The sequence below is a fragment of the Lissotriton vulgaris genome, chromosome 8 (genome assembly GCF_964263255.1).
Source record: "Lissotriton vulgaris chromosome 8, aLisVul1.2, whole genome shotgun sequence".
Taxonomy (NCBI): Eukaryota; Metazoa; Chordata; class Amphibia; order Caudata; family Salamandridae; genus Lissotriton; species Lissotriton vulgaris.
The window spans coordinates 1,264,232,418-1,264,248,631 of NC_141696.1; the positions used below are offsets into that span (position 1 = coordinate 1,264,232,418).

At 45.5% G+C, this 16,214-nt stretch overlaps 1 protein-coding gene across 1 annotated transcript in view; it reads left to right on the plus strand.

The window, feature by feature from the left end:
- Positions 1 to 16,214, plus strand: part of ATP8A2 (ATPase phospholipid transporting 8A2) — a 2,134,099-nt gene that overhangs the window by 1,776,304 nt on the left and 341,581 nt on the right. The window contains exon 33 of the mRNA XM_086935178.1: positions 14,505 to 14,612. Within this exon, the coding sequence (XP_086791304.1) occupies positions 14,505 to 14,612 (108 nt within the window). The remainder of the gene's footprint in view (positions 1 to 14,504; positions 14,613 to 16,214) is intronic.

Here is a 16,214-nt window from a genome sequence, read left to right on the forward strand (position 1 = left end):
GTCTCCCTAAACCCTGCCATTTAGAGGCCTTATTATTGCAGCTGCAAGCGAGTCCTTGCACGCGGGATGCCATGGGTGTGTTAGACGTATGGCTAAGCCCCATCTCCATCATCAAGTGTATGTGTTACATGGAGCACGCGGGGCTCTCCGGGGACGGGTGCCAGCGCGCCAGCAGATGCGGGCGGAGCATGGAATAATACTAAAGCTGTGGAAATATGTCCTGCTGTCCACAAGCATTCCGAGCAGTTAAAATGCATGAAGGGCAGGGGAAGTGACGTCCTTGCCTCTGAGTATCTCGTTTCCAAGCTTCTCTGCATTCAGGGGAATCCTTTGCAGCTCTGTGCATGGATTCTGGGCATGCCAGATTTATTTAGAATTATTGATGGGAACTTAATGCATTGCTTTTGGATTGCTCCCTATTTTAGCATCAGTATTGAACATGCCAAGTTAGACTGTGGCATACATATTTCTTACATATAAAAAGTTTATTAAAAGCCTAAGATAGCTATGACAATAAACTAATGGCAACACACAAAAATATTTGCCTCAAAGCACAATGATGTAGGGTATTGTGGCTAGTGGAATACATCTTGTTTGTCGTAATGGTGCCTCGTCAGGAACCTGTGTCCTGGGGATGCTCTTCAGCAGTGTTGGAGGACTGGCATGTGGTGTGAACCTGATACTCGCACAGTAGCTGTATAAGGGTTTAACTTTGGGTTTCCATCAGCGTCTCTTGGAACAACGTACATCGTACTAATGGCTGCTGAGTGTACCTCACTTGATCATACCCTGGCCCATATCAGACAAGCGGTGCTGTGTAAAGGTGCCTATCTGCACCTGCTTCTCCTGCGCCTTTATTAAGACAAGCATTTGCAATGCAATCGGTCTCGCCTTTGAGACCTTCTTATATTTATTTAGCTATGCAGTGCATCTGATAGAGACATCTAGCCGCAGATTCCTTAACTTAGAATATTCCCAGGCGTGAGACTGGATCAAGAATTTTTTTGCAGGAGCACCTCTGCGCACCGGGGGATGGTGCCACACGACCCCGCCCTGATGTCACCCTTGTACGTGACTCTTTAAAACCAAAAGGTAGAGAGCTAGGACTGTAGGACGGCCATCCTTGTCCCTGTATATATATATCCGTAACCAAAGAAGACGGGCAAGAAAAATGACTGTCTGACACTATAGTGTCTGGCACCTCAAAGGTTTGTTAGTAAAACCCTCACACATCAACCTGGTTGGTGTCATGCTTCATCATCGGGTCCCAGCCGGGTAGCCGAGTGCTACCCAGCTGTGCTACAACACCTGTTTACAGTGGAGCGGGTTTTGAGGTGTAGTGAGTGTGATGAAGTGGGTGAAAAAGCTATAAAAAAAATACCTCCAGATTGCTACCCGTTACTTTATTCTTGGTGATCAGGTGTATGGTTAAAAAGGCAAGAGCGTGGATAATATGCTACAGATCCTATGTTTAACTGTTTTTATCCTCAGATGGTCAACATGTTTCAGCCCGTTATAAAAAATATTAGGGCTTTCTTCAGGACCTCTCTAATCAAAGTGGATGACGTGAAAAAAAAGTGAGTGGTAAAAAATTACCACGTGAAAAGCATTTTAACACTCACGCCAAGGAGTGCTATGCATACGTGGAGGACTGACCGTGTAAGGGTCCTCTCAAAATGTAGAATACTGGTAAAGGAATACAACAAAATAATACTTTAGGAAAACATTTGCTTCACTCATGCCACAAATATCGCTAGTACTGGGGTGGGCTATCTGGTGCTCATTCAGCTCAATCCCTGAATATCACCAGAACTGGTGGTAAATATCAAGTGCCAAGTACTGAGCGCGGTGTCAGACATATGTGTACTATATATCACCTATTTCGACATGCCATACCATGCACACTACATAACATTTAAATGCTGTGCCCACTTTATAACAAATGGGATTATAGTGCCTTTCCATACTGTAAAGCACGTGATTAGCTCTGTTTGTGTTTAAAGGCAGTGGTAACTCTTGTGGGATTCATAGGTATACCAATCTTGCCCAGGTAGCTTAAAAATGTTGAGGCCTGGATGACAGCACCAATATTTACTTTCTATGCGATAAATATATTATATTTACATTGGTCAAGTATAAGTCTTATCTTATCCCGGGGATGGGGGGAAAGTGCACCTCTTTTCTATCACATACTGTAGAGAATGGGTTTAAAAGTACATAAAAGAATAAAGAGCGACATCCATCGTAAATGACTGGCTGACAGGTCCTGTCAGAAAAGAACAGGCTAGAGAAACGTACAGGCAATTTAGCGAGAGTACAGCGGTGGTAGACAGCTGTACTCTGAACGATCTTAGTTGTTGTGGATGAGGTTTCCGCCAATACACCTATTCAACTGTCCCCTGGGACAGGCTGGCTCCCGATAGAGCCCAGAGCGTTCCTTTATCAAAATCGCTCCGGTAGCGCGGCTGCTTCCAGGGGTATGCGCGTCATCACGCGAAAGGTGTGTGACACATACGGCGTGTTGGGTAGCGGTAGTTGACTAGACCGCTGACTCTATCTGGTACTGGTGCCGTGGAAGTTGATCATGCGCAGTAGGGCATGAGAGCACGAGTTGATGTAAGATTAAAATTAACATTAATAGACCGGAATCAAAAGGCTGGCTGGTTGCGCCATAAATACATCAAATATGCCAGGTAGCTAGGCAAATTCGTTACTGCAAACAAACTTGTAAAGATGATGTTGTATCGTTGCTTGGCAAATTTGTTACCGCAAAAGGACATACAGGGCCACACTCTGAGTTGAAAGAATAGGTTTGTTTTAAAGAGACCAGCCATTAGGCTATTTACAGGTTAGACAGATCTAAAGAGTTAATGGGCCTGCAATGTCCCAACAGGGACAGATAATTATAAGATAAATTGAAGATATTTTATAAGATAAATTAAGTGCCAGCAACTTGGGCTGGAGTATATGGAGACCCACTAAAGTATCAACTTGTCATGGACCATCTAAAATCAAGAAAGGGTAGAAAGACTGCTATATTGCAAACACTGCCAGTCAGTTGGCTTTTTACAATGTAAAATGGATCAAGTCACAGTGTCTGTTCTGTCAACGGTTCAGGCAGTTCCAGGGTATGTTATCGTTGAGTCCCTGGATGTGGGTAGACATGCGGTATATCCATCTTAGTTCTTTGTCCAATAGCTCTTGTTGGATGTTGTTGTCGTGGCGGTCTAATTGCTCGATCACTACTCATTGCATATCATTAGGAGTGTGGTTTAATTAAAGATAGTGGTTCTTCATGCGGGATATGTTGCGCTTGCAGCGGATATTACTCCTATGTTCAATAATTCTTGTCTTTACTTTGCTGCTCGTCATTCCAACATATCTTAAGCGACAGGGGCAGGTTATGAGATAAATGACGTTTGTGGAGTTACAGTTTGTATGTCGGCGTATCTCCCAGCTTTTCCCTGCCTCTAGGTTGAGGATTTTGGTTGTTAGTGTCAGATGACACACTCTACAGTCTCCGCATGGATGATGTCCTGTTATCTTTGGTAAACCCCATGAGTTGGTTATTGTATTTTCTTCTTGTTGTGGCTGTTGGGGTCTTGTGTGCAACAAGCTATCCTTCAAACTCCTCCCTCTTCTGTATGAAAATGGAGGTTTATCCCATTCAAAATTGCCAGTGTTCAGTGTAGCCCAATGTTTTTGACTATCTTGGCCACCTGGTTTGGCACAGGATTGTATGTTATATGACACAAGTCTAGGGAACTGTGGTGTCTCCAGGTGTATTGGGCTCTAGTAGGCCTTCACGACTTTGATTGCGAGCTCTTTTCTCTGCTTTCTTGGTTATTTGGTTAGGATAGCCACGGTTGTTCAATTCCTTGGTCAGCATTTTTACCTGATCTTTAAAGTCTTTCAGATTGCTGCAATTCCTGTGTAGCCGTAGATATTGTCCGTAAGGGATGAGAGTGGAAGCTTGTGTAATTTAGTAGAGAATTTCTCGCTGTTGGCTTTAAGTGTGTTTTAGTGTCCATGCCACCATTATGATGTGTGATGTCCAGGTCTAAGAAAGTGACGGTACTTTTACTTATGGTGTTTGTAAATTTTAGGTTGGGGTCACAACAGTTGATCCATTCTAGAAAGTCTTTCAATGACTCATTTGTTCCCTCCCAAATGAGGAATACATCATCAATGTATTGTTTGTAAAAGCGAACGTTCTCTGTGATGGGTGTGTTGTTGAGTAAGAATTTTTTTCAAAACTATAGACATACAGTCCTGCCACACTCCACCTGCCGTTTGTTGGTAAAATTGGCCTTAGAATTCAAAATAGTTGTGTTTCAGAGCTAGTTCTGCACATTTCAGGACAAAGATCTTTGGTGTTTGGTAGTCCCATTCACTGTTATCTAGGGCCATTCTTAGTACTCCCAGTGTGTCATCTTGCGGGAGGCTGTGTAGAGACTCGCTATATCTAAGCTTACTAGGAAGCTTGTGTTAGGATTGAATGTCAGGTCTTTGATTTGTCCTAGAAGGTCTTTGGTGTCTTGTAAGTATGTCGTAGTTCATTGCACCAGTTTTTTGAGGAAGTAGTCACAACAATTCGAAAGAGGCTCTAAAATTGAGTCTGCGCCCGATACTATGGGGCGAGACCTGGTGGTGGGATTTCGTTTTTGTGCACTTTAGGAATGGTCTAGATATATGGGATTTTCTCTTTTGATGTTGTTAAGTATTGGGCTTCTTTTTTGCTGATTTGCCCTCGGATTTGTGCTTCGGTTACCAATTCCTGAATCGTTCCTTTCAGTCTGGGGGTGGGGTCCTCACAAATCGGTTGGTAATTGCGCCTATCTGCTAGCAAGCGTAGGCATTCATTTTTGTAACCCTCCTTATCTTGTAGGACTATCCCTCCTCCCTTGTCCGCTGGCTTGATAACCACGGTCTTGTTCTCTTTCAATGCTGTTAGTCCTTCCCACTCCTTTTTGGTGGCGTTTTCGAAAGTCTCTTTTTCTGTCAGTGACTATATGTCTTTAAAGACTGCCTGTTCGAAAGTTGTCATTTCCAATGGTATGGTTGATGGTGGTGGCATGAATGTAGATTTTGGTTTGAAGTCAGTGTCTCCTTTTTTTTGGGTATTTGTCTCAATTTCTTGTCAGCGAAGTCATATAAGTCCCTCCCGGCGCTCTGACGTCAGTTTCCTCATTTTCCGCGTGTAACGCGGATCCGAAGTGAGCTCCTCTGGCCTGTTTTCAGGCGTCATTTTCGACGCTTCACATCAGGAACAGTGTGCGATGTCTTTGGGCTTCAAATCTTGTAATTCTTGTTCGCGGCAGATGTCCGTGACAGACCGCATCTTATTTGTATGTGGTGTCTGGGCGAGCACCATGACTCCACATACTGTGAAGCCTGCCAACATCTGAAACCAAAGTCTCGGTGGGAGCGCTTGATGAAGCTTCTCTCGGCACGGATGTCCCAGTCGTCTTGACCCCCGGCCTGGACGTCGACTGAAGGTCCCTTTACTGTCTGGTTCCGCTGTCGATCGTCCTCTGGGGTCCCTGGCCGTTGTTCTCCCCTTTGCAAGTCGAGGTGCTTGTCGCTTAGGTCATCGACCTCACCTTCTTCTGCTGTCAGAGGCTCTGGTTCCCGGAACTTTCTGGACGTGCGCTCCCGATGGTCGTCCCCCCACTATCCGCCCTTTCTGGGTGTGGGGGCAACTCGGCCCAAATGGAGGCCTATGCTACGGCCTTGCAGGCCTCCCTTGGGTCCTCTCCCATTCCTGGGGCCTCCTCGGAACCTCTGCTTCATGTGGGGTCTCTGACGGACTCGCCGGTGGGTTCGCTCCCGGCGCCAATTGAGCCTTTGTATCCCAGGAATGTCGGAGATGTGGTGTCATTAGGGCGCGGCCCAGCTGGCTCCCCCTCTACGCTGGGTTGTTAGGGCGCGGCCTCCTGGGTCCCCCTTTTTGTCCCACAGCACCTCTGCCGCGCTGCATAAACACGCAGGGCTCCCTGTGGCGCCGCAGGTGTTTGCCCTTGCTCATAGCCCTGACTTGAGCACACCCTAGCCTTCCGGGCAGGCAGCCGCCTGTCCGGAGCTAGGGTAGGCGCCGGGAGGCTCGCCTCCTCGGCTCCGCCTCCGCTCCTTTCTCTGGAATCGGAGCCCGCTCTGGATGAGGCGGAGCATTGCCTCACCAGCCCTGGCGACCTCTTCTTCTTCAAAGGGGAAGTTTGTCATAGTTTCGGCGCCGGACATCGCCGACTTGACGCCGGAGGCTGCCGAGTCGGCGTCTGACGAGGCACAATCGGCGCCGACACGTGTCGTTTCGATGCTGAGTCGATGCCGTGTTCTGGATTCTTCTATAGAGGCCTCTGGAGAAAGTTCAGCATTGCCCTTGCGCCCGGCGGCGCGGTGCTGGTGCTCCCAGTGCCCCCTTGGAATTTGTGGAGCCTCCTCAAATGCTCCCAGATCCGGCAGGCTGTTCTCCACCCCTGGAGCCCCATCCGGATCCTCATTCTTCCATCGGTCTCCCTTCCGTGGGGCATTGGTTGCACCCTCAGTGTCTTGGGTGGGTCAGCCTACAACCCTGCCCCATTGATGAGCTGTTTTCCCCTCCACAGAGGGCTACAGAAGCTGTTGCAGCTTTTTTTTAGAGTAGTCTCTTCGTCCCCACATCTTAAATATGCAACCCCCTCTACCCCCATGTCGGTGGACCCCTTGCTTGAGGTCCTCCACCGTGGATCCGGCAATGTGGAGCCACTTTTGCCTTTTGAGACATCCCTCTATGATGCACTCTTGGGTACCTGGGTCAGCCCTTCTTTAGGTGATCCAGGGGCGCGCTCAGTTTTGCACCCCACCGCCCAGCTCCTCTTGATCGGTCTGTCTTTTTGTGCACCCTGATGCGCAGGGGTTTGCGTTACAGACTGCCTTTCCTTCTCTGCCCCTTTAACACTTCCTCCCTCTCGAGAGTCCAGGTGGCTTGAATCCTGGGGTAGGAATGTCTTTGCATCATCTAGTGAAGCCCTTCGGTCTTTAAATACCGTGTGTGTTTTGGCTCGGGCTACTTCTGCCCTGTGGGACTCTGCAGAGTCTTTGCTTACTGCCACCTCCGAAGGTGCTCGTGCTGATCTTCTTCGCCCCATTCGGGATGGCCACAACATGGCCGAGTTCACAATCCGTTCAGCCTTAGATACTGCGGATTCTTTGGGCCGAGCCATGGCGACTTCTGTTGCCTTAAGGCGTCACGCTTGGTTGTGTCTTCCCTGAAAATATCTGGGAACGTCTAGTTGATTTACCCTTTGATGGGGTTTTACTCTTTGATGCTCACGCCGAGTTGGCGGTTCACTGGCTGCTGGCGGGCCTTCATCCTCCCACTTAGGTCCTTTAAGGCCTGTGTTCTGTGGTACTTTTTCCTTTTCGCATCCGTTAGATGCTCTAGAGTGTTTAACATAGGCAGTGAGCCTCTAGAAACACTCTGTGTTTAACATGAGCAGTGAGCCTTAGGTCTTCCTTTTATGTGGTCAAGGGTGTTTAACCTTTAATTAGCATCTCTTAGATGCATTTTGCTTTCGATTACCTGTTGGCCTTCTGTGGCTGTGTTTCACAGGTTTCTGTGTCCTCTGCTTGTGGCTTTCAGCCGGTAGTTGAGCTCAGTAATGTCGGTCTGGCCTGGACCTCTGTTCATGGGTTCGGTTTGTTGCTGAATTCTTTTTGACCTGGCTTGTACGCTATTATGTAGCCTTCCTTATCTCCTGGAGATGAAGTGGGCTTCATGCACCTATTGAATGTCCGGTATACGGTATTCTATGTTTTTCCTTGGTGCTATCTGCTTTTGTAATGGTTATCCATCTTTTTTGTAGATTTTATGGCTCCTCTTCGTGAACGGCTCCTACCTGCTCTTCAATGTGCTGGGTATGGTCCGGCATATACATTGTGTCTGCATGCCGGTTGTCTTGGTTTCCTCTTCCTTCGTTGCCACCTCTTGTCATGGTTGCAAAGTTGGATCAATATCTCCATGTGTGGGGGAGCCTTTTTTAGGTGGCTGCAAGTTGCCATAGGTTCCTCCTTGCTTCCACTTCCTGGAGTGATTTTCCAATTGTCATTTGCTCCCTTTTTAGTGTTTGACTCTGTCCGTGTATTTTAGAAGTGTTGGTCTTGGGTTCTGAGACTCTCTCCGCCATTTGTTGACTTGGTGTTTTTGGCCTCTTCCTTCGGATATGCCTACTCTTGTTAAAACTACACCTGTAGGACAGGTTTTCTGATGGCAGTGTTCATAATTGCTGTCTGTCTGCAAGTCTATATTGTGGTTGCTCCTCCATTTGGCTACATGCTGCCCGGTCGGGCGCTCTTCTGTTCTTGTGTAAGCCACTTTAAGGTCTCTATTGTCGTTGCCGGCGGCATATTCTACCTGTTTCATTGGGTTGGGGGTTGATGCTATAGCCCTCTTTACCCTTTTTGGGGTTTGGTGTGCGCTTGGAGTGCTTCTTGTCCTGCTGGCTATTTCTAATGCATTGCTCAGGGTCTGCCTTGCCTTTGGGCCTTGCCACCGGCACTTTCGGCTTCCTTTTATAACCTAATCTGTTAGGCTCCTGTTCCATCTCTTCAAGTTCATTCCAAGTTTGAGTTAATGCACTTTTCGTGCGCCATTTAGCGGAGAGTAGTTCTTCTTCCTCTCACTCTTTATCTCTCTCTTCCGAGGATCTTACCATTTTACCTGTCATTTTTATACTGGTATGGTGTGGCGCCATTCTGGCATGTTGTCGGATATCTTCTATCCTGTGACTTCTGCTCTTCGAGCTGTTGGAGTTGCTGTCGGACTGTTCTGCCACAGTTTTTCCCCTTTATCCGTCACTGTGTTGCCGGATCACATGCCTGGCACTTTCTGTTGTCCTGTCGCAGACCCACCCCCTTTTTGGGGTATGGCTGTGGTATCTATTCTAAGTTAAGGAATATCCGGCTAGATGTCTCTATCAGATGTACGAGTTACTTACCTACTGTAACGATGTATCTGGTAGAGATTTTGTCTCGCAGCAGATTCCTTAACTCCTACCCAGCCTCCCCGTTCTGCGCGGACCTTTTCCCGGTGGTATCCTCCACTGGCCTCTTCAGTTGCCATTGAGTTGTATCTTCAGGAGGGTCAGATTGTTGCACTCCCCTTGGTACTTTCATATACAGTTAACCTCTGCTGAGGGACTTCTTTTCTGTTATATGGTGCCTTTCATTCACAGGAAGGTTTGTTTTCCTCTCCAGTTCTCTTCCCTTCAGTCTGCTCTACTACCTCGAGGTCCTGGTCTCCTCGTGGTCATCCTCTTTGAGGGTCGGTTGTGCTCTGTTTCCTACCTCTGTTTTTGGAGGGGAATGGCCAGTCTTCTCTTTATTTCGTACAGTGGACTGTTATTTCTGTGTTCAGTTCTTACTGGACGGCACAGTTCCACGTGGCTCTATCAGTTTATTTCTGTCTGTTGTAATTTTCTTCCGTTGTCGCACTCGGGAAGGGGCCTCCTCTTGGCCCGCGGGGCTCTTTCTCACAGCCTCCACTTATATGTGTAGGCGGTGTCTATTCTGTCTTTAGGATGGTGTCTTCAACCATCACCCTTCTTTATTTACGGAATTTTAATTCCTCGCACACTGTTCCCATACTTTCACAGATTTTAGTTGGTGGCTCCGCGTTGAAGTGCGGAAAGTTTCTCAGAAGAAAACTGACATCAGCGCACCGGGAGAGACTTATATGACCTCGTTGACGTCACATACGAGGACGACGTCAGGGCGGGGTCGTGTGGTGCCATCACCCGGTGCTCAGAGGTGCTGCTGCAAAATATTTCCAGATCCAGTCTCACGCCTGGGGATATTCTAAGTTAAGGAATCTGCAGCTAGACAACGTCTCTACCAGATACATCATTACCGAAGGTAAGTAACTCGTACATTAGCCTGGGTGCTGAAACATCCACTGTTCTTTAACATGGAGGGAAAGTAAGCATGACACGCCAGGTATGGGAAACACATGGAGAGAAGTATTGCCTTTTAGCAGGAAATGGTATAGTCCAAAGCTCTGTTTTTAATACAAAATTATGGCCTTCGGTGATCATATAAGTAAAAATACAAGATTTGAAAAAATATTGTCTATGGGTGCTCGTGGAAGACAATTTCTACAGACTGGAATATAGAGATTGCTAAAGCTATTTTGGTAGTTTACCTACCTCTGCAGGCTGTTTTCTATCAAGACAGTTAAATAGAGGCAGTTGAACAGAAAAAAAGTCCCTAAGAGAAAAGCAGACAAGTCCTAGGGCTGATCTCCAGATCCCACAAAGTACATTCACACATAAGTATATACTAAAGTATATACAAGAGGTCTTGAATGCTTGACCTAATAAAAAAGAAATGCCGGCCAATGTGTTGCACATGTGCCTAAGCCCTTTTCAACATTTGATGTATATTGATAAAATGCATGTGAATGAGTGAATGAGTACAGATTTGTATAGCGCTGGCTACCCGGGGGCATTCCAGCGCTTTAGACCCATCTCAGACAAATCACTCAGCAGAACAGGAAGGTCTTCAGCCGCTTTCTAAACTGTAAATGATTAGGCTCAAGCCGCAGGTAATCGGGCAGCTGATTCCAACTTTTTGCTGCCTGTACTGCAAAACGTCGGCCCCCTGTACGAGAACGCTTGATCCTCGGGATAGAGAGCAAATTGCGGTGGTTGAATCTAAGAGCTCTGGGCCCTTGATGGTGCCTCAGGAGAGGGCACAGAATGGCAGGGCCCTTGTTGATTATTGATTTGTGGGCCATACACAAGGCCTTAAACTGGATCCTTTCCTGAACAGGTAACCAGTGTAGAACCTGGATGGCCGTCTTCGCCGAGCTGTGTCTAGGGACATCCATAAGCATTCGGGCTGCGCAGTTCTGGACTGACTGGAGTATCTTAATGATCCCTAATGGTGCCCCCAAGTAGACCGCATTCGCATAGTCAAGCCGCGAGAGGATCAGGGACTGAACCAGGATCCGTCTTGCCTCGAACGGAAGAAGGGTCAGGACCTTCCATAGGATCTTCAGAAGGCCGTAACAGGTGGCGACGACCTTACGGGCTTGAACTTGAAAACTAAAGGTGAGATCAAGCCACACCCCCAGACGTTTCATTTGCTCCTTCGGGGGAGGGGCGGACCCAAACATATGGGCCGCCAAGCGTCAAGATTGATGGGGGCCTTATATCCCAGCATCATAATCTCTGTTTTTGACCCGTTAAGTTTCAGAAAAGAGGCGTCCATCCAATCGAGGACCTTAGTGAGACACGGGTAAAGGCTATTGACCCCGGAATCCACAGCATCTGCCCTAGCCAGGGAAACCACCAACTGCGCTGTGGCAAAACATTTGAAATCAAACTGCATTGCGCATACAGAATGACCCTGTTACACTAGTCAACACCTTTCTTTAATTACGTATTCTGTTTTTGCCTGATACCTTTGGCAGCCTCTCTCCTTCTATTTAAAAAAAATGTATCTAGGCTTTCCTATGGTTCCGTTCCACCTTTCTTTTCCGTTCCCTTACCCGAGGCTGAAGGAGGCTTTGAGGCATCTCCTTTGTACTCCAGCACTGCAGCTGCCTGCATGTGCAAACACTGCATGTGTGAAACCTGGTGAGTTTAAACCCCCTTCCCACTGGCAGCATCCTCTATTTGTTCAGGAAGACCAGTTAGGGGTGTCTTTGTATCTCTTCTCTGGGAAGACCTTAACACCATTACCCCTTCTGTACCCTAATGAAGTGCAAATGTGCAGTTTGAAGTGGTATAAATAATCCTGCATTAATTGCAATTTTGACTGTTCAAGAAACTACATCCAACACACTGTGTTTGCTCTCTGAATGTAGTTTAAAGATATAATAGCAAGTTCCACATCTCTGTTCACCTTCGGCTATTCCTGAGCTCAGTTACACAATGATTTCTGTTCTGTCACTTCCTGTGATTTCATTATGAATTACTTACGTGATTTAGTCCCCTCCCCCCACTATTTTTATTTGGTCGAGCCTGGGCAGGGCATGCGCTGCTCTGCGAGGCATGCTGTATTCAGGTAGGGACTTGAAGCTCCGCCCGCTCTCCGCCCAATATTTTTCATTGGCTTGTGTCATTGTCCACTGTAAACTGTGTCTGTTCAATGCTCAATAGGCGTAGTAGTCCCTTAGTACCTCTGTGTCTCATTTTGTAACCTCCCATGGCGTCACCTTCTGTTACATGTTTTGTTACTCTGCAGGTTTTAAATACAGCTTCCAAGCACTTTTTTCTCAAATAGCTTTGTCCTGCCTGCTGTTGCAGGCAGAACACACTCTCTCCTAACTCTTATTAAAAATGTTATAGCACGGCACCGAACCCATTTGCAATGCACTAGGTCTTGCATTTGCGAGAGTTTAAGCTATTGACATTTTAAATGACAATGCCTTCTATTTATCTGTTTTAAAAACAACGCATAAATAAAAGGCATTTTTCATTCACCAGTCAAATAGCTCAAACTCTCATAAATGCATTGTATTGCAAATGCTTGTTAGGACTTCTGCTCAAAGTAGGGTGTAGGTGAGGCAAAACATACCTAGGCATACATTTAAATCCTGCAATGGAAGAAGGATCATAAGACAGTCTCAGAGGGATCAGGAGTGGCCACTTACACTTAAATTCAATCCTCCCGTACAACTGATGCTAAATGTAAGGATGTGGGGGAGGCTGGAGTACCCGTAAAATAACCATGATGGAGTTCAGAACAGTGAATGAGAAATAAGTATGCCTTTAAATTGTGTTTTTAACTTGTCACATTTGAAGTGCGTTCAAAATCTAAGGTGAAATGTCAGGCTACGTCCTTTGACAAATTGCTGCTTATTTTTTTAACATAGAGATTGGTGTTTACTTTTCTTTCTCGGACTGCAATTTTGTAGGATTTGTTCAGTGAAGTATGAACTATGTGACAATCTTGCTTACAATACACAGAGAGTGAAAGGAAAGACTGTAGGATGTCTGTTTTTGCACAATAAATGTAAATACCTGTAAATGAACTGTACAAATATTTCAAAATAAATCCCCCTTTAGGAAAGCTCAAATTCAGCACAGTTTTTCTAAATTTGAAGCGTTAGGGAAAAAAGGTTTTTGTATGACCAAAACAAATCAAGACACTTTTTACCGTGATGCTCAAATAGTAAATACGCGCTAAAACCATCTCACATTCGTTAAATGTGCTGCCTGTAAATGATAGTGCGCTATTACACTATTCATTAGTAATATATTTGCAACAGCGTGCTGTAAATTCAACACCGGTTACGTACCACACACCCGTACCATTCTCCTGCTGAATGGGAGCGGCTCATTTGCTGTTCTTGTTCTTTGTGGGACGCTTGGAGTTTTCACAATCCCTATGACTTCTGTGATGTAACATTGATGGCAGCACCCCCAATTGTTCCAGGACCATTGTCCCCTACAGGTATTTTGAAAAATTCTAAATTCAATGAGGGAGCATATCAATGTATTTCTGTTTAACCAGTGGAAAAAAACTGGCAGGAAATTGCATAAAGTCTGCTTTTTTGAGCATGTTGTCTCCTAGCGCACGGGGTTTCTTAGAAAATACATTCTTAAAGTTAGTAAGTAAAATACTTTATTTGATTTGTTAAAATCATAAAAGGGTGGGACTTACCACCATATAATACATTAACATCTTTGAATCAGAATAAAACAACGTAAAATAGCATCTTTAAATCAGCATACAACAACATAAAACAACACTAGCCCCCATGTCCTGAGCAATTTTGCACAAATATGCATAATAGTAAAAACGTGGAGAGAGTTTTTAAATGTTCAAAAGTAAAAAGAAACAAGGGTAGGACTTTTGTAAGGCAGTCACCCTCTCGTTGAGATGTAGGGGCCTGAAGTGACTGTTTTAACGGGGGGTGCTGCACAAATAGGGGCTTATATTTGATTAGATGTAACTGTCCCCTCTTATCTCAAAAATGCTTGCCATATGTAAAAATAACAAAGAACAAAAAAGTTGGAGGAGAGAAAAGTGACTCTAAGGAGGATAAGGGAGGATCTGTATCCAGCTGCGAGGAGTACATAAGTCCCAGTTCCTCTTATGCTGCCATCTTCTTTTCAATCTCTTGAGCAGCAAATGCCAGGAATTTTACGGTTTTACAGGAAAGTTGTATTGAGGTCCTGCTAAGGCATTTTATCACGGCCGCCCTGCAGGTCCTGACTTGTAATTCTCTTAAGAGTGGCTTCAGGAGGATCTTTCTTGGATTTTTTAAGGCCGGGCAAATACATATTAGATGCAGTAACGACTCTGCTCCCTTGTTACAGAGGCGACAATCCGAAGTTGGCCTGGTCCGTAGCCAAGTAGGGGTAGGGTCTTTGCTCGGGAACCACCCCAACCTCAATAGACTTAGTTTCCTCTTGTAGTAATCCCTGAAACATTCTTAAAGTTAACACAAGTGGATACTTTCGGACAGTGCTTAACCTGAACTAGGAGTGGTCACTCTGGCTGTTCTTTCTTTGCAGTTTAGTCACCTGGCGGTTTGGGGAAGCATGCTGATCTGGCTGGTGTTCTTTGGCGTCTACTCGTCCATCTGGCCCGCCATTCCCATTGCACCGGACATGCTGGGACAGGTCAGTCATCTCTCTTGAAAACGCCCTTACATTCAATGTTGTACAGTAGGCTATAGATCAACTAAGCGCTTACATACTACACAAAGGACACCGTGGAAATACCTTCTGTATCATTATTTACATTACAACACATCTTGAAAGCGTTACTATATATGTGATGAGAGAACTGTACAATGCATTGCACCAGAGTATACTGACACATGTGTTTCCTTTGACTAATTGTGTGCAACTTCTTTGCAGGATTTGTATGTTAACAGGGGGGCTAAACTGTGAAGAGCAAAATATTGCTGTCACAATGGTGACTGTTAGGGATATGCAGGGCCGGCTTTAGAGTCAGAGGCGCCTAGTGTGACAATATTTATTTGCCACCCCCATTACCTCTTTCTCCCCAGATTCCCTCACTGCCACCTTCCAACAGTGTCACTCATGTCTCCACAGCCCCCTTCTCATGCTTTTTTTTGTTTTAGAACGGTACTCATACCAACCTTTGGGTGGCAGAGCACTTTACTTCACACTCATACAAAGGCAATAAATCTTACGTGTGTAAATCAATCTATACGAAATGCTACACAACACAATTATGATTACCATTCTGAGATCTGCATGTACATGTTCTTTGCAGCAGGCATATTAACTCTCTTCGCTACTTTATGGCGAGTCAAAACTACCACTAGACAAAACTTGGATATCTCTCCAGCAGGAACGATAATTACCAGAATTACCATGACATTTTTATGGTTGCCTGAAATGTGCTAGACATCAAGGAAACAGCAGGTGCTTTTAAAACCAAGTCATTTCTAAACACAGCGCCTCTCCCGAGGTCAGCGGCAGGTGCAGTTGTCCCAGTCGCACCACCTTAAAGCTGGCCCTGGGGATATGTACTGTTTTTTGGACAGCAGACTTGAAATTTTGTTCAAGGTGCAGTGCCTTATTATTTAAGGCATCAATAAAAATGAATGCTAGAATGAATGGCAATACAAAAAGGAATCATGTATATTCATTGATGCATTAATTCTAAAAACTTTGCTAAAATTCTGAGGTAACAAAGCAAGGAATTCTGGAGTTAGTGTTTTAAACAACGTTAAATATTTTCTTTTGCTTATCCTGTTCACAATGTTATTGGTAATTACGTCAGTGATGGCCTCACTTAGATCACCAGGAATGGGCAGGCTGGCTCAGCCATAAGGCACCCCGTGCTTGCGTTGTAAAAGAACAAGTGCCGGTGCCCAAAGCTCTGCTCATAAGCCGGCGGCCGGGGCTATTAAAGATCTGCGTAGTCTTCAATCCACCTCATGCCTCTTTAATCCAGTACCAGACCCTCCCTGTCCCATTATTCCACTCTTGTTGGTTCCTGCTTTCTCTCTTTGAGATTTTTTTTCCATCTTTCTCTTCCTCCATCTTTCTACATAGTGTGTTAGTGTGTTTATCCATCTCTTGCTCTCCAGAAACATCTGATGGCGTCTACAGACTCATGTCTTAGGTGCAAAGAACATGGTGTGCCATTTGTTGTTAGTCATTAAAAATATCGACTTTATTTTGCTGATGTGTGTCAATCAAGCTCGAGTGCTCATCACGTACCTGCAGGACTCAACATAAGATGCA